Genomic DNA, 16,766 nt, shown 5'->3' with positions numbered 1-16,766 from the left:
TACATCCATTTAATTTCCACTCCTGTGTGTGGCATCAACCGCTAGTTAAAACGCAGTGCCGGATGTGTTCTAGACACACGTTGACTCACTACTGAAATTAGGTTGTCTGGTATGCCACCCTGCCCTATCTTAACAAGGTGTCCTTGGATTCACGTCCCTTTAGTTTGAAAGGCGATTCGTTTCATTTTACTCATTTTTATTTCAACGTCCCATTTTCTGGAGACATTTGTTGTCCAGACCATTCACACTCAGGGAACAAAAACACGGTTTACGAGATATGAATTTTAGGTCTTTTTAATTGTCTGGTTTGTGTACAGTTTAAAAGCACATTTTACAGCAGATAGGCTAGTCACTTAGACTGTAAAGCACCCAGGGGTATCAGATTATAAATATAATACAGTGTAACTGGCATTCAGAGAAATGACACATTTACAAAAAGAAATGTAAAGGATTTTTTCCCCAATCATCCCACATCACCATCTACATTATCTCAGCTTTTCAAATGCTATCAAGCAAGCGGAGGATAGAAATGTAACAAAATATGTCGATGTCCCAAATAATGCTACATTTGTTTGTGTTGCTGTATTAAGCTTGTAGACGCGGAGATCCAAATTGACAGCACTCCTGCATCTGTAAGCTCGCTCTGTCAACTCCTGCACTGGCATTTGCAGCCAGACAGACAGCAGAGCCGTCTGCAGAGTGGCAGTGAAATGTTAAAAGTCTCAAAGAGTCCAGTTTCCACCAGGATCAGATGCCATTTCTACTTTAATTGACAGACCAGTGGCTGGGCGTTAGCACTGAGCTGCTTGTGGACTCTTTGCGGCACAGATTTGGGCTGTGGCTGTAGGTGGGGGAGTGAGTGACACTTGGACTGCTGGGCGGTGTGGAAGAACAGGAGGAAGACTTGGATTTAATCTGTAGCCACTTGTCTCCCAAAGCCTTGGCAAAGTGGTCGTCGACGGACACGCTGATGGAGAGCTGCTGGGACTGAGCTTTCTGGTAGTGAACACCCAAGCTCCTCTGGAAATGCTCCTCGAGGACGTTATCATAGTTGTCTTTGGGAACCACTGCAATATAGAAGACGAATGGCAAACCTTTACATACACACCTAAGTGAGTCAGTAAAAGTGCGTGGTATGGCTGTGCTATGAGGCACGTGTGATGACTAGGGAGTGACCTTCTGGGTAAATGAGCTCATTCCAAGTGAGTGTGAGACTGACCTGATGAGTGGCCCACGGATCTTGAAGAGGGGTTTCGTAACGAGGAGGCGCAAGTGATCACAGAGGGACGTATCTGGAAAAAAGAAAAAGAAATGGGTCAGTAATTAGACTCAAAGTAATTAGACTTGAAGCACAGGTTGTAACCCTGGTTTTAAGCTTTCGTTTCATTCCACAAACTTTGTGTTTTTGTTCTGACTTTGGCTAAACCTGACTGTGTACTCGCTCTTCAACTGCAACAGTTTAAATTAAAAACAACACGATCTGAAAACCGATTAAACTGGTTGGGTTTGCGCGTGAAAGTCAGCTCCCTCCCAGTGTGGTGGCATAAACAGGTCAGAGAGAAAGCAGTCTGTTTGGTCTTGTTGATGGCATTCCTCCCTCCATTACTCACATTTTCTTCCCGAATCCGGCTGGATTGCATAGCTCAGGCAAGCTTAGGCTTGCAGACACACTTAGACGCAGAATGCTTGTGCAGCTGGATTCACTGACTACAGATAATGGACCCCTGTGGTTGGTGGCCTGAAGCTATGCTGAGGTTATACAGTAGGGTAAACAGTATGACCTCCTAAATACCCTGTGTTCTAGACAGGCTTTGCTGAATTACCTGGATTTGACTGGAAGAGGTGCCTTTATTCTTTTCCTCTGCGCTTTCAGTTTCTTTTCTGGGTTTCTTGATGAGGGCAAGGGGTTCATCCATGACTGGTGTGTAGTACACATGGGTGGGCAGAGGGCTGGTGGGGCTGGGTGTTGGACTCAGGGTTTGTGTTGGACTCTGCTGGCTGCTGAACACTGCTGGGGCTGCTCTCTGGGCCAGCCTGCTTCGGCTCATCGCTCGCTCTCGTCTGAAACAATTATTTGAAAGAGTTTCAGACCCTCGTTGCTGTCTTTTTTTTTTTTTTTTGACAGAATTTGCATTTAATAAGTTGAATCTATCAAAAGAAAATGTTCTTAGGAAAGTTAAACAGCTCAACCAACCTTTCCTCCAAAGTCAGACCTCTCTCGTGGCTGCGCTTGCGTTTGATTGGATACACCGTTTGGGTTCGAGCCCGGTCGTGTGTCATATGTCTGTATCTGTCTTCGCTTCTGAGATGAGGCTGACCTGCAGAGCAAAATTAAAATGCGGGATTAGAAGAAGCATGCAGACTTTCAAAGAAACACGACCCCATCAGGGGTGCCCGCGGTCCCTTTGCCAACGCCGACCCTACGTCAGATCACTGACGGTATATTGTGACGTTTGTGATTGTATCTAACTGGCAATGATGTGAAGCAGTGATGACTAACTGCTTGTTTTGATCCATGACATCAACTTGCACGACTGCTTTTCGTGGGAAAGCGTTTTTTTTGTTGTTGTCACCGTTAATCGTAAACTCCGTTAAGCTGTAGAACTCGATTTACCTGATCAGTGAGGGTTACAACACTTCACAGCTGATTCAATGCTAACGGTAAATGTTGTTTTTCTACATATTGGCATTCAGCCCAGTCACACGCAAACAAGTTTTTTTCCCCCTGTTTGGATGGAGTGCAAAAACATCAAACTGCTCTCCGTGTCTGAGGACCCCGATTTGGGCGTCAACCATTTGTGAAAAGGCCATCAAGGCGAAACACGTACACATCCTGGATCTTTGCAATTACACAAGTCGAAACACATCGACAGGCAGCTGCTGATGTCAGTGGCTTGTTCAATCAGAGGAGTTTAAAGCATGTCTACAGTGCAGGACAGACACACTAAATGGGCTGGATGTCTCAGTCTTTTGCAGGTTTATCACCCATCAAATGTCAACCAAAGCCACACAGGGGGGCGTTTGGGCAAATCAGCCTGCAGTCACATCCCCAGGCTGATGTGTAATGCATGCAGCCAAAACACAAGCACTGTTTGAAAATGTAATGGCAGCACAATTGCACTGTGTGTTCCGTTAACACTTGGAAATCCACACTGACGGGCAGCAGTGCTAAACTGTATTCAAATCAGCCAATGGATGTATTTAAAGAAACAATAGTCTGTGGTGCCACACTGAATTGAGACAGTCTGTTTAAATTGGTTTTGCATTCCTAGAGAAAAACAAAACAGCCTTCACGCCCACACTGCTCACTCCAGTTCACATTTCCTAACATCTAAACTCTCCAATAGCACATGTGAGCTTTGTGGAGGGGGGTAGGTATAACCACACCTATGCTGATTTTCTAATGCCTCGGGCATGGTTATTTCTTCCTTATTAGCAGAGGGAAAATGCTTCCTGACCTTTTGGTTCACTGCATTTAAATCTGATTTTATTGTTACCCAACAGAAACGCATGGTTTAGAAAAGCTCAGTTAAAGCCTCAGGTGAGTATTTACAGAGTCTGTATGTAAGATTCAGTGTATTAAATATATTAACCGAAAAAGCCAAACGTGGTTCTAGCAGTACACATACTTGATTGTTTACTTATCGCTGTCATTTGATTGTCACCGTATCTGATTCTTTCTGCCTGACTTCACCTAAATATCACAGACAGACTAAATGCCACTTAATTAACACAGATGTTGTATATAGTTCATATCATATTGAGAAATACATATTAAATACGCATACTAATAAGTAAATGATATGGCACAACCACAGCAGAGATTTATTTCCACAGATCCAAGTATCCACTGTCATCAAGAAACATGAGGACATTTTTAAAAAAGCGTAAATCGAGCTTACCTTCTAAAATGTAGACCTTGAAGCCACTGCTCATCCGAGTTATGTATTGGAAGTTAGCCACAGCCATTGCTCCTTATCTTTGTGTTGCTGAGCCCAAATACAGAGGAACACCTTGACTGCTGGACTTTACAGGACACAAAGAGCCTCAGTTATAGACTGTATTGGAAAGGTAATGAGACGCTGGTTCTGAGCGCCGTCAGGTAAAGTATCAGGTGAGTGCGGACAGACCTGTGACTCATTTCCTGCCTTTCCATTGGCTGCTGCCCGGGCCAATGAGAAGCCCCGGTTCACTCATTATTATTCCTGTACAGTTGGGAATGTGCCTGCAGTTAGGCCCATCGCTAAAGTAGAAAAAAGGCGCTAAATGTCACAGTATACCAGACTTTACTCTGATTAGAGAACTGTTTGCTTTATTCGGCACTTTCTCTTATACGAAAAGTTCCATCCTGAAAAAACAAACAAACAACCCTCCCCCCCGTCATCAATTATTTTCTTTCAGTTCCTTGTAGAGTGTGCCTGCGGGTTTCCCCATACATGGAATCAACACCTGTCCCCCTCCCACCTCCCTCCTAATCTGCAATCTCACCAAACTGCATTTTTCCGAGTGCTTAGCCCACCGGAGCTCCAGTCATTCTTCTGACCTGCCCATACACGCATGCAGCTGTACTCTGAGCCTGCCTCACCAGTAATCCGAGGGCTTTTGTTGATGGCCAGACAAAGACTCCCTAAGTACTGAAAATGTTGCTGCTGCCATGAGAAAAAAAAAAAATCTTCTGAGAGTGTAATGCGAGTCTGACGACATGTAGAAGGCCTCGGAGGCAGCTCACTTAGATACGTGACAGTTCTAATGAAAAAAGGGGGAAATCATTATTAATGTCATTGTTTTAAGGTGTATCTGTAAAACTTATTGAGAAATACCATTTTGTGCTGTCTGGACTTTGTTGATATACAAGTGGGAGATTTCTACTTGTGAGTTTTACCCTAACAGGTTGGTGAATTTTGTTTAACGTGATAAAAAGCTACTCTTTTAGAAGTCCCACTGTTCATACGTGCATGGAAAATATTAGGTTTAATTTAAGCTCAACAGTGCCCCCTTATGTCGTACAATGCAATAGCACGGTCAGGGGTAGGAAAATAACTTGTGGGGGGGAAAATGCAGTTTAACGTTTTAAAAATGAAATGAATGTGGTTATAAATCTGCAAGTGGCCAGGGAAGCTGTAGAAGTTCTAGTTTTGCAACGATTGTCCAGCGGCAATCAAGGCATTTTGGCTTGCTGTACTAACAAAAACTTATTCTACAATTTCAGTACAGCCACAAAGAATCTGGGTTTAGTTTTATACTAAACAGAAATTAAATACTGCTACTAGTTTTGATTCTATAAACATGATAAAGGGCTTCACACTCTTAATCAGCTGATAACATATAGTCACTGGGGTAATGTAATGCTTACACATCAGAAACGGTAATTGCTCAAGAGGATGTTCTAGGAAGTCTTGACTCACCCCTCAGTTCTTTATATTTTGCTAGGGAAACAAGATTTATTGCTATATGGAAACATACAGTATAAAGAACAAAAACATAGTTTATACAATTCTAATAAGCTTAAAAGTCAATATTTGCTATGACCACTTTTATTCTTTAACACAGCCTGAACTCACTTAGGTACGTTTTCTCATCATTTCTTTAAGAAGTCTTCAGGAATAATTCTCCAGACTTCCTGAAATATATTCAAAGCTCTTCTTTGGATGTTTCTGTCTCTTGTTCTAATCTCTGTAGAGATGATCTCACACTCCTTCAATAATGTAGAATTCCAATTCATGACTGATGTGTTTTTCTACTCAGGTATGAATTTACTGTACTGGCAGTGAGCTGGAGATCAGTGTCATGCTGACAAATGAAGCTGCTGCCAATCAGATAATTTCCAGATGGTGGATCCAGATCTCACTTTTCCTTCTTGTTCATATTTTCCTAAATTTTGACAAGATCTTTAACACTTCTGCATTTCAGCAGCTTCAGACCACGACAGAGCCTCCACTGTGTTTTACAAATGGCTGTAGATACTTGCTTTACCTCTCTCCTGACCTCCTCTGAACATGTTGATGATGATTTGAACCAAAACCTAAATTTTCTAATTAAGACCTGTTGATTTTCAGTCCAGTTCTAGTGTAGTTTTGTGTACCGCAGCCTTCCCCCCCTGTTTCCCTTCCTTAAGAACGGCTTCTTTACAGCCACCCTTAAGCAGAGGCCATTTCTGATGAGGCTTCAGCAAACAGAATGATCACTGAAGTTCCAGATGCATGCCTCAGGACCTCCGCCAGTTCTTTGCTGGATTTTAAAGGAAGACTTCTTAAAGCCATGACCTTTAAATGCCCATCTGCTGCAGATAGTAGTTTAGGCCTGTGACTTCTTTTTATCCCCTGTTTGTTCAGTTTCCATCTGATTTTTTTAAGCACACACAGCATACCATGATCTCTCTTTTGGAATAAACACATTTACAGAGAAAAACATAAAGGTAGGGCATTCATTAAGTTAGAAAGTAGCCTCATCACTTTGGGTAAAAGTTGAAATAATTATTTTCTGTTAGCCTAGCCAAACTTGCAACACTAATCTATATTTTAATTTAGTGAGGAGACTCCACTCCACTGGTGACTGCAAGCAAGAAAACACCCGAGGAAAACACCAATAAATAAATGACGCAGTCAATAACTATCATAAACCTCCTTGTATGATCCATGATAAAGCAGCTGTGTGCGACACACCACAGAGCACAAAGAGCATTCCCCTTTCTGAATAATCGAAAGTGTGTACTGATGGTTACCTGACAGATGCATTGCCTGGGCATGCCTTCATGGTGGGCAGGATAATGACAGAAAAAAGGGGCACAGAAAAAAGAAAGGCAAGCTAGAGAGCGATTGCTTCTCTGGTTTGTGAACTAAAGTAATCGAGCCACTTTCTATGAAATCACACAAATTCTAATGTAATAAAACTAAAATCCATCCACTGAAAAATAAATGTAAACTAATGATACATTAATAGGCAGTTCACTATTCCCAACTCTTAAGATCGGAGCTAAATAGCGGTATTTTTTACTAGCAAGCAATAGGCTATTTATTATCTCTAAAATGCATTAATGATTTAGATAAGAAATGCACCCGGCTCTAGGCCTCTATCCGTGTCTCTGTAGTTTCTGCCATATGGTACAGTTTCCATAGAGCAACCCATGGCTCCCAGGGGGGTGGGCTCCGAGTATCACTAACAGACGGCGCATCCCTCACTGTCTGTATTGACTCAGTTGAAAATCAAAAGTAACACCCTGTTTCAGCAGGCCTGACAACCCAGCAGTTGGTGTGCCGCTGCTGCTTTATTGGAGCCAGCAGGATGCCCGAATGAAATCAACACCCAGAGGTATTGCAGCCAACAGCAGGATCATGTCCAACAGCGAGCGACGCCCCTGCTTCTCCGCTCTCATCAGCACCACCCTGATACCCCCATCATGGAGCTTGTCAAGTTACAAGAATACTGACGAGAACAATGCCGGAAGTTCAACAACGCTAATAAGACTCAACAAAACAACAGCTCGCCACTTATGCGGTTTTAGCTGTGGCTGCTATTTTTACTTCTTTAGTTTAACTATGTCCAAACTCTGACGTCAATAAAAAATCAACCCTAGATATGCATAGACTTTTCTTTCTTTCTTTCCCCCCAAAGAGACACCGGAAGTGTGGATATCACCCTGCTGCAACTTGACGACCGCGCAGCTCCTCTCTCCCTCAGGATGACTGGGAGTGACGCAGGGCAGACGGAAAAAACTGGGGCTTGATGAGAAGGACGGCGGTGATGCAGGAAGGGCTGTAGCTTTATTTATTTCAGCCTGATGCCTGACTTGCCTGCACGGAGGATATGAGAGTCACCCATATGAGAGCTTTTCTGTGACAGACAGGAGGTAATAACGAGGAATCATCAAGTCATCCTTGGGGCAGACCAGTTTGGATACACTCCCAGGTAGGCTTCATCATGCCCGGTTGTGGCTGTTACTACAGGCTGCTGAAGTGCTAGGTGGCTTTCTGGAAACAGGATACATGTTAAAAAATGTCAATAAATTTATATTTTTATTTGCGTCAGTCTTTACACGGAGACTGATAATTGGCTTGCACAATTTGCTAAGGTGAAGTAGGGCTGATTTCTTCTTGCATCTTAGCAAATTCTTTAAGCTACACCGTCACGACTCATCGCCACTGTTATGATCAGATAGTCGAGCTTCTCCTTCTATATTAACACGGGACCTGTTTTCTCTGTAGGTAACATCGGGTCCTGTTCCTGCACATGGGAAAGTAGCCTAGTCATTCATTTCCCCACTGAACACCGAGTTGTAAGTCGCATTCAGTGTATTTGGACCCCCACATCCTCCTCCTTCGTCATTTCAACAAATATCCACCATGAACTACCTGCGACGACGACTCTCGGACAGCAATTTCATGTCCAACCTACCCAATGGCTACATGACCGACCTCCAACGCCCCGATGCGCCGCAGCAGAGCCCCGCAGTGTCGCCCGGGCCGGCAGAGAGGCGCCAGTCCACCAGTCAGCAGCAGCAGCCGCAGCAGCAGCAACAGCAGCAGTCTGGAGGTGGAGGTGGAGGCTTCTTCTCATCCATTTCCAACGCCGTCAAACAGACCACAGCTGCTGCGGCTGCGACCTTATCGGAGGCAGCGGACCGAGCAGGTGTCTCCAGCAGCGCTAAGATCCTCCTGGTCATCGACGACCAGCAGACCGACTGGTAAGAGCAGTGCGCATTGGCAGCGCGCTGCCTCGTCTAGACAGCAAAAGTGTGCCAGACCGTGGGTTGCGGTGGCCTAACTCCTAGAAGGTCATATGATTCATCCGGTGTTGAGAGGTATCCTTCCATCACGTGAAACAACCGGTGGGAGGTTTTGTGCGCCGAAACTGTGCCATGGCAAAGGCGCAACAGACCGAAGGCAGAGAAGCCATTTTCATTTGACGATCAGCTTGTTTTTTCTTCTTGTGATCGATTCGTGTTGCATTCTGCTGATAATCTGAAATTACGCAAGTGCACTATGCGTTCATGGCCGCCATGAATATGGAGATTACCTATTTGTCAAATGAAGCGGCTGTAAGTGCAGAAGAAAAACGATTTCAGCAGACAGTCGAGCTTCTTTTCCGCGCGCATTATGCAATAGTGATAGCAAACTAAGAAATTTGCTATTATCGAGACAGGATTGATATTCACAATAAACGGAAGCTGACCTGTCCTGATGCAACACCAGTAGTTTTATTTATACATCCATATTTATATATATATTCTCTAAATTTCAAAATTTGCCAAAATAATGGCAAATATTAAATATAGAAAGGCAAAATTTTAAAATCACATCCATATATCAACTTTTTGATGTAATCATTTAACTTCTTGCTTTAAAATCAGGGTGAAGGTCTTCAGAGGAAGAAAGGTCCATGGGGAATTTGACATCAAGGTGGAACAGGTAAGTTTTGCTTTGTGATGCAGACTTGTAGATTGTCTGGGCCAATAGCAGACCAATAATCTATTTGTGAGGAGAAATGTGCAGCCTTATATTTATTACTACAGTTTCACTCAGTGGTCTTTCATGATGTAATCCACTAAGCAGCATTTTAACAGAAGAGAAGCCCATAAACATTTTAAAATCTTCTTTGCCTAAGGCATTTTCTTCTCCTACTATTTTAGTCTCTCTACCTCATTCTGGACTGACATTTCTTTCTTATGTGGCCTCAAAACAGGAAGGATGAATTTCACACAGAGCCTGATATTCTTTAATTGTGTCTTGTTCTGCTTGACCGCTGGCTCCACTCATCACCGCTGTGATTTCTGAAGTGTTTATTAGGGTTTGACCTTGATACTGTCCTTTCAGGCAGAGTTCTCTGAGATCAACCTGGTGGCCAATGCCACAGGTACCTACAATGTGAACATTGATGCAATTAGGAGTGGCCATAAAGTTACAAAGTAAGTTCTCTGCAAAATTTTTCTTTTTAGAAAAAAAATTGCAGCGCTGGTAAAACTACGAGTTTCTGCTGAAACGTTCACTGTGCCCCAAATGGAATGAATCATCAAACTGATTTGTTGTTTTTTTAGTGCTGTTAAATATTTTGCTCATGTCCCCTGAACCAGATCCTTTAAGCCAGACTTTGTGCTGATCAGACAGCATGCGTTCAGCATGGACAAGAATGGAGACCATCGTAACATAGTGATTGGATTGCAGTACGCTGGACTGCCAAGTGTGAACTCTTTGCACTCGGTCTACAATTTCTGCGACAAACCGTGGGTGGTGAGTAGGATTTAATTAAGGCATTCATTTAAAGCCAGCACACACTTAGTTGAGTGACATAGACATACTACGCAGCAGCATCTTTCTGTATGTTTCAGTTTGCTCAAATGTCTAGGCTTCACAAGCAGCTTGGCTCAGAGGAGTTCCCACTGATTGAGCAGGTTTACTATCCAAACCACAAGGAAATGGTGAGTTTTTGCCCTATGTCCTTCTCCTCTTCCTTTTCATTTGTTTTCATGGCTACTCTCTTCAAATAACAAGGACCTAGACCCATACACACACACACACACACACACACACACACACACACACACACACACACACACACACACACACACACACACACACACACACGTACACACCACCTCTGCATGGGTCACATGTCAGGGGTGTAATTTACCTCCATGTCAATATTCAATCTTATGTAGCAGCTGAGAGCACTCACATTTTCTAAGCATCGACTTTTTTTTTTTGTAATTGGTAGATGGTGAGTGTTTGATTTCTTGAGTTCCAAGTTAGTGTTGCTACAGTTAAACTGAGACGGGTTGGTGCAGAGCAGTTTAATTCCTCCCTGCTGTCACAGCCTGACAGTACTGGGCTGGCTTTCAGGCCATCAGTACCAATCGTAATATCTGCCCCGATCAGAACTGATATAATAATTGGTGTTTTAATCACTGGGGCACTACGAGAAAGTTCATTTATAAGAAATCTGAGCATGTTTTAATGTTCTTTTTGCAGATTACCTCCCCTCAATTTCCTGTAGTGGTAAAGATGGGCCATGCTCACTCAGGGATGGGAAAGGTAAATCTAGAGTTCTTAAGTATTTTCTCAGGTCCACGTGAACACGCTGATGTCACTATATTAATATTTTCACTTTTGCTGCTTTAGGTGAAAGTGGACAATCAGTATGATTTTCAAGATATTGCTAGTGTTGTGGCACTGACCAAGACCTACGCCACATCTGAGCCATTTATTGATGCAAAGTATGATGTGCGCATTCAGAAGATCGGCAACAATTACAAGGCTTACATGTGAGTGAAACTTCCTCTCAGGTTCATGCATGAAAATAAAAACAGTGAAAATGGTTAGAATAGAGTTAAGTCTTTATTTTAATTAACAGGCGAACATCAATTTCTGGCAACTGGAAAACCAATACTGGTTCATCTATGCTTGAGCAAGTGGCCATGTCAGACAAGTAAGAGCGCAGAGTTGAAAATGAAATAAAACTGTAAATCAAATTGTATCGCACTGCACTATAATAGGTCTGATTAATGTGTCACGGCAGGTACAGAATGTGGGTGGATTCTTGTTCCGATATCTTTGGAGGGTTGGACATCTGTGCTGTGGAGGCTCTACATGGTAAAGATGGCAAGGACTACATCATAGAGGTACTACGTGACAATGATATCAATGTTTTCTATGATCTTAAGGGGAGTCCACTAATTATATCAAGTTGTGGTCTTTTAAGGTTGATGACTGTTCGATGCCACTGATTGGGGACCAGCAGGACGAGGATCGCGTTCATATTGCAGAACTAGTGGTTTCTAAAATGAACCAGACTGTTCCACGTACTTCAAGCTCTTCCACAGTCCGTACAGGACAGCCAGCACAGGTGCTCAAACAACAGACATGCTTTCCTTGCTCCAGCACACCCTAACTTTTCCTTATCTTCCACACTTTTAGTAGTAACACACTGTAAGTACAGTTAGATCCATAAATATTAGGACAGAGACACTTTTTCTTGTCATTTTGGTTCTGTAGACTACCAAAATGAATTTTAAGTTCGATGTCTTTCAGCTTTAATTCGGCAGGTTGAACAAAAAGATTGCATTCAAAAAATTGCACACCCAAGGCAACAAACTGCCTCTGATGTGTTTTACGGATGGTGCGGTGTGCTTTAGATCTTGAGCTGCTCCACGGCTTCGCCATACTTTTCCTTGTCATCCTTCAGGTAGAGGTTGATCTTGGTTTCATTTGTCCAAAGATTGTTTTTACAAAACTGAAAACTGGATGGCTTTTTTCGATGTCTTTTTAGCAAAGTCCAGCCTAGCCTTTCTGTTCTTGAGGCTTATAAGTGTCTTGCATCTTGCAGAGAACCCTAACCCTCTTTTTCGCAGCCTAAGGATGGCTTGTTTCACCTGCATGAAAAGCCCCCTTGACCGCATGTTGTGTGTTCGCAGTAAAATCTTCCAAATGCAAGGGACACGCCTCAAATGAACTTCTAAACCCTTCATCCAATCTGAATGTGAATACCCTGAAATAAAAGCTGAGAGTCTACACATTATGTCCATTATATAACTATAATATAACCTGTGAAAGTGTTCAAATATATATATGGACCTAACTGTATATTAGTGGGCATAAAAATATGAAAGAAACAATTAAAACAAGACTCAGTGAGCTTCAAGTCAACAGGATCTGCATTATATTTTCTTTAATCTTTTTAAAAACACATGTTGTGTTTCTAAGAAAAGTAGTGGGCCAAGCATGGATCCCTGGGGTACTCTAAATCTGAGATGGTCACATCAGAGAGACAATCAAATAACAACTTTAAACAGACCACACTGTGATTTACTTTGCCTGAAATGACTTGAATGGTGTGGAAGGATTCAGTGTAGGGTTAAGAGGAGTTTCTGGTTATGAGGTAAGTTAGAACATAGATTTCCGTCAGAATTCTAAATGTGGCTTAAAATGTTATGAATGTTGTGATTAAGAGATTTGCTAGATCATGCTGTGGAAGAAAAATCTTCGGAACAAATTAAGAGACATTTAAAATATTTATACATTATCATTTTCTCTGCTTAGCCATCTAATGAATGTCATTTTTGCTTTGTATTGATATTTTCCCCTTGTTAACTTGTAGAAAGCAGTTTCTCCTCAGCCAGTCTCACAACCGAGAGTCCCGCAGTCTCAACAGCGTCCTTCACCACAGGGTAAGAACTGGACTTTTAGGGTCTTGAAAAATATTTCAGAATTTGAATGTGATTCGTCTCCTTCTTTTGTTTATCTCCGATAGGTGGTCCTCAGCAAAGCCCTCCATCTCAGCAGCGTCCACAACCTCAAGGCCAACCTCCTGTACAGACCCAACAATCTGCTGCCAGCCCTGCCACTGGTGACCCCAGTAACCAGACTAAGGCAAGCCAAGGGCCTGCGACTCAAGGTCAGAGACCTACGTCTGGTCAGGGCTCTCCTCAGCGAAGCCAAGGAGGATCCCCTCAAGCTCAGAGGCAGCAGTCTGTATCGCAGCAGAAACCATCTGCAGGCCAAAAACCTCCACCACAGCAGAGGCCTGCCATGCCCCCTAGACAGCAGTCACAGGGAGGGACACAGCAACAGAGGGCTCCCGGCCAACAAGGACGCCCTGGAGCACCCACCACCCAGCAGCCACGTCCTGCCGCTCAGGGTCAGGGGGGCCCAGGAGGACGACCTCCTCTGCAACAGAAGCCTCAGCCTCCACAGAAGCCTAGTCAGGACAGCCCGGCTATGGGCGGCTCTCCACAACTAAAGTAAGTAGCTGTGAATGATAAATGGGATCGGTTTCACCTCATCCTTCAAGCAGAAGATCCCTTCTTATTGCCTGCACTGTGACATGCATGCCACATGGGAAATCTATTTAATGACAAATGAGCCACCCGAATGTGCATGGTTTATTGATTTTTACACTTTTCAGCCCTTCAGCAGCACTTTCACGTAACATAACATTTCAAAGTCTGTGCAGAGCGCCTGATACGTTAAAACAACAAGCGGAAGCCGTAATGAAGCTACATATTGTGATATTTAAAGATCCCTTTAATGTAAATAAACTTTTGAACCTTGTTTACATATCTAGATTGTTGTGAAACTTATGAAACTAATGCCATCGACTGGCAGTGAGGCTACACATGTTCATCAGATATTTTAACATTATTAAACATAACTCATTGTGTGATAGCATACTTAGTTCAAAGCACAGCTTGTCTATTTCAGGTCAGTGTGAGAGCCTGCTGGTGCTGAGCGTCTCTCCTCTGCTTTCTGATTCACCGTGAGTTCGAGTCTCCTCTGCTCCTTCTTTACTCCGTGTAAGACACACATGGAGTGGAGCAGACACATGCCGAGTGGAGGAAAGGAGAGATAAGTGGAGATAATATTACTAGACTTAATGACGTACCTCCAAGTGCAATAAAACCTCTAGGGTTTCCAAGACAAGACCATCAGGTCTAAGTTAATCCCACTGCAAGGCCTTAGTATCATGGAGTTTTTGAGTATCCATCTATCCATTTTCTTACACTTATCGCCGGGCGGTTTGGGGGAAGCCTTCCTTCTTCCCAGCTACCTTCTCCAGATTATCTTGTAGAATACTGAGGTGTGCCTCCGGGGCCTCCTCCCTGTAGGGCATACCCAGAACTCGTCACCCAGGAGACACCCAGGAGGCATCAGTGTCAGATGCCCAACCCACCTCACTTGGCTCTTTTCGGTGTGGAATAGTTGCAGCTCCACTCTGAGATGCTCCTGAATAGCTAAACTCCTCACTCTGTTGCTAAGGGGGAGGCCAGTTACCTTTGGAAAAAGCTCATTTTGCCCCTTGTATCAGCATCTCATTCTTTGATTACTACCCCAAACTAGTGACGATGGGTAAGCGAATGGGCATAGATCAACTGGTAAATTGACAGCATCGCAGTGGAGCGCAGTGTTTGAATCACCGCAGATGCTGTAAGGGCCTCGGGGTGAAATTTTACATTTCTTAATTTAAAAAAAAAAAAAAACTGGACACATGTAATCACATATTGCCGTTTTGCCGTCAGGTGTTCAGACAATTTATTTATTTATACAGTAAGCAAAATCATTCACGCCTTAATTTAACCGGGTTAGCCATGATTCGGTAGACTCTGCCTGCTTTAGCTTCTTTACTTCTTGCTTCTGCTGAAAGTAGGAAGTGCGCTCTGCAGTGTGTCACTCTTTCCTCTTATGAGAAGCACAGTGAGCCTCCACAGCAGTACTGACAGCTGCGCCTATCCAGCTGCAATGTTCCATCGGTGCCACACAGGACACCTTATATCGGGTTGACGTTGCTGCGTGAACAGAATGTAACCTAAATAATTCACAAAATTAGGAATACATAATCCTGATTTTGGATTTAATACTTGAGCTTCTTTATGCTCTCCTGACAATGAGACATAAACCCTCTTATTGTCAGTCGCATACAAAAACATGCATCACTTTGCTTTCCAGAAAAGTCATTCAATATCCATATCATATTCAAAGCTAACTTGAAATGATAAGGTAATACTGAATGACCCGAGGAAAGGAATGCGCTTTATCATTGTTTACTGAGCCTTTTCTCTCATTTCTCTCCCTCTCTCTGTCTTGCCTTGCGCCAGTCTTTTCATTCCATGGGTTTGCTGCATGACTTTAATAGCCTCTTCCTCTCCTCTATTGCCATTTTCCTCTCTTTATAGCAAGTCCCAGTCTCTTACCAATACCTTCAACATTCCAGAAACCCCAGCGCCACGAGCCAGCCTTAGCCAGGACGAAGTGAAGGCCGAAACCATACGCAATCTACGCAAATCTTTTGCCAGTCTCTTCTCAGACTGAGACAGCATAAGCCCCTCTTCCCTCTCCTCCTGAAAGAAAAAGAGACAGGCAAACTGAAGGACAGACCCCTTCTTCCCCCTCCGAACAAGGACCAACCGGATGCCGTCTTTAATTCATGTACACTGAGCCTGATGTGAAAATGTACACACTTGATAGCCACTGCCTACATGGTTTAACTCTTTTAAAACGGACAAAAAGTAGAATACAGTTAGGCACTGATGTCTTAAACATTCCCTGCCTTGCCTCGAGCTTAAGTAATCATACTCAAAACTGTTTGTACTCCACACTGAAGCCTGTATATGCATGAATACGAAACAAAACAATATTGCTCTCACTTGTTTGTTTGTGCTGTAAATTCATCGTGGCCGTTATGTTCAAGTAACTTGAGGCGCTGTATTAAAGTTATTGGGGAAGGGAAGATAGCCAAATATTTTATTTTAAATAAAAAAGCAGCACCTAGTTTATTATCTCTTCTTATCTAAAAATAGTATATTTGTGTCATAGTAAAAACAGTGAAAATGTAGCTAACCCCTAATTTTGAATAAAGAGCTGTCAAACTGACTTAAAGCCACTAAACAATCTCCATGTATCCCCAATAAAAACAAAGCTACACCACTATTTCACACTTCTACTCCTTGCAAAATTAACAACAACATCCTCCCTGCTTTCCTGATTCCCTAATTATTTTTGTATGGCGCCCAAATGACTACAGCTGCACAAAAAGGATGTCCAGTGTTTGCAAATGCTAGATCTGTTCAAGCTGTAGATCGCTCATGGTGATGTCTTAGCTGCATGTCAACAGGAGGCAATGGTTGCATTTCCCAACTCCTGACTTTGGCGCTTGTAACTGTGTTGTCACATGTAGTTAAATTAGCTAGTATTAGAGTAGTTGGTGTCGTGAGTATGTCGTGGCTCCCGATTTTCTTCGTTTTTTTTTTTGTTGCAGAAGAACAAAAGCCCAGCAGCTCTCTA

At 43.0% G+C, this 16,766-nt stretch overlaps 2 protein-coding genes across 3 annotated transcripts; one reads left to right on the top strand and one right to left on the bottom strand.

Annotated features, from left to right (window-relative positions):
• Nucleotides 1-278: 278 nt before the first annotated feature.
• On the bottom strand, nt 279-4,304 carry vgll4l (vestigial like 4 like). Its single transcript, XM_026187426.2, has 5 exons — nt 3,903-4,304; nt 2,195-2,318; nt 1,824-2,061; nt 1,220-1,292; nt 279-1,067 (listed from the first exon to the last, which is right to left on the bottom strand). Exons 1-5 carry the CDS (start codon nt 3,967-3,969, stop codon nt 766-768), a joined length of 804 nt encoding a protein of 267 aa, XP_026043211.2. The 5' UTR covers nt 3,970-4,304; the 3' UTR covers nt 279-765.
• Nucleotides 4,305-7,664: 3,360 nt separating this feature from the next.
• syn1 (synapsin I) lies at nt 7,665-16,355 on the top strand. Of its 2 annotated transcripts, none has more exons than XM_026187425.2 (14): nt 7,665-7,905; nt 8,202-8,680; nt 9,347-9,404; nt 9,810-9,901; nt 10,067-10,223; nt 10,322-10,411; nt 10,962-11,024; nt 11,112-11,254; nt 11,344-11,418; nt 11,509-11,611; nt 11,692-11,835; nt 13,087-13,156; nt 13,240-13,729; nt 15,697-16,355. In XM_026187425.2, the coding sequence occupies exons 2-14, from the start codon at nt 8,340-8,342 to the stop codon at nt 15,722-15,724; spliced, it is 1,854 nt and encodes a 617-aa protein (XP_026043210.2). In that variant the 5' UTR covers nt 7,665-7,905; nt 8,202-8,339; the 3' UTR covers nt 15,725-16,355. The 2 variants fall into 2 exon arrangements, with proteins under 2 accessions (XP_026043210.2, XP_026043209.2); XM_026187424.2 differs by having other exon boundaries at nt 15,659-15,943.
• Nucleotides 16,356-16,766: the final 411 nt, after the last annotated feature.

This window comes from Astatotilapia calliptera, chromosome 12, assembly GCF_964374335.1.
Source record: "Astatotilapia calliptera chromosome 12, fAstCal68.1, whole genome shotgun sequence".
Taxonomy (NCBI): domain Eukaryota; kingdom Metazoa; phylum Chordata; class Actinopteri; order Cichliformes; family Cichlidae; genus Astatotilapia; species Astatotilapia calliptera.
This window is presented reverse-complemented; position numbering and strand designations above follow the sequence as displayed.

Bases quoted from the DNA above. Each gene is read 5' to 3' on its own strand.
- vgll4l (XM_026187426.2), bottom strand. From the start codon at position 3,969: ATGGCTGTGGCTAACTTCCAATACATAACTCGGATGAGCAGTGGCTTC. The intron at 2,319-3,902 runs GTAAGCTCGATT...TTTGCTCTGCAG, and splicing joins CAAGGTCTACATTTTAGAAG to GTCAGCCTCATCTCAGAAGC. The intron at 1,068-1,219 runs GTCAGTCTCACA...TCTATATTGCAG, and splicing joins ATCCGTGGGCCACTCATCAG to TGGTTCCCAAAGACAACTAT.
- syn1 (XM_026187424.2), top strand. From the start codon at position 8,340: ATGAACTACCTGCGACGACGACTCTCGGACAGCAATTTCATGTCCAAC. The intron at 11,255-11,343 runs GTGAGTGAAACT...TTTAATTAACAG, and splicing joins AACAATTACAAGGCTTACAT to GCGAACATCAATTTCTGGCA. The intron at 11,419-11,508 runs GTAAGAGCGCAG...GTGTCACGGCAG, and splicing joins CAAGTGGCCATGTCAGACAA to GTACAGAATGTGGGTGGATT.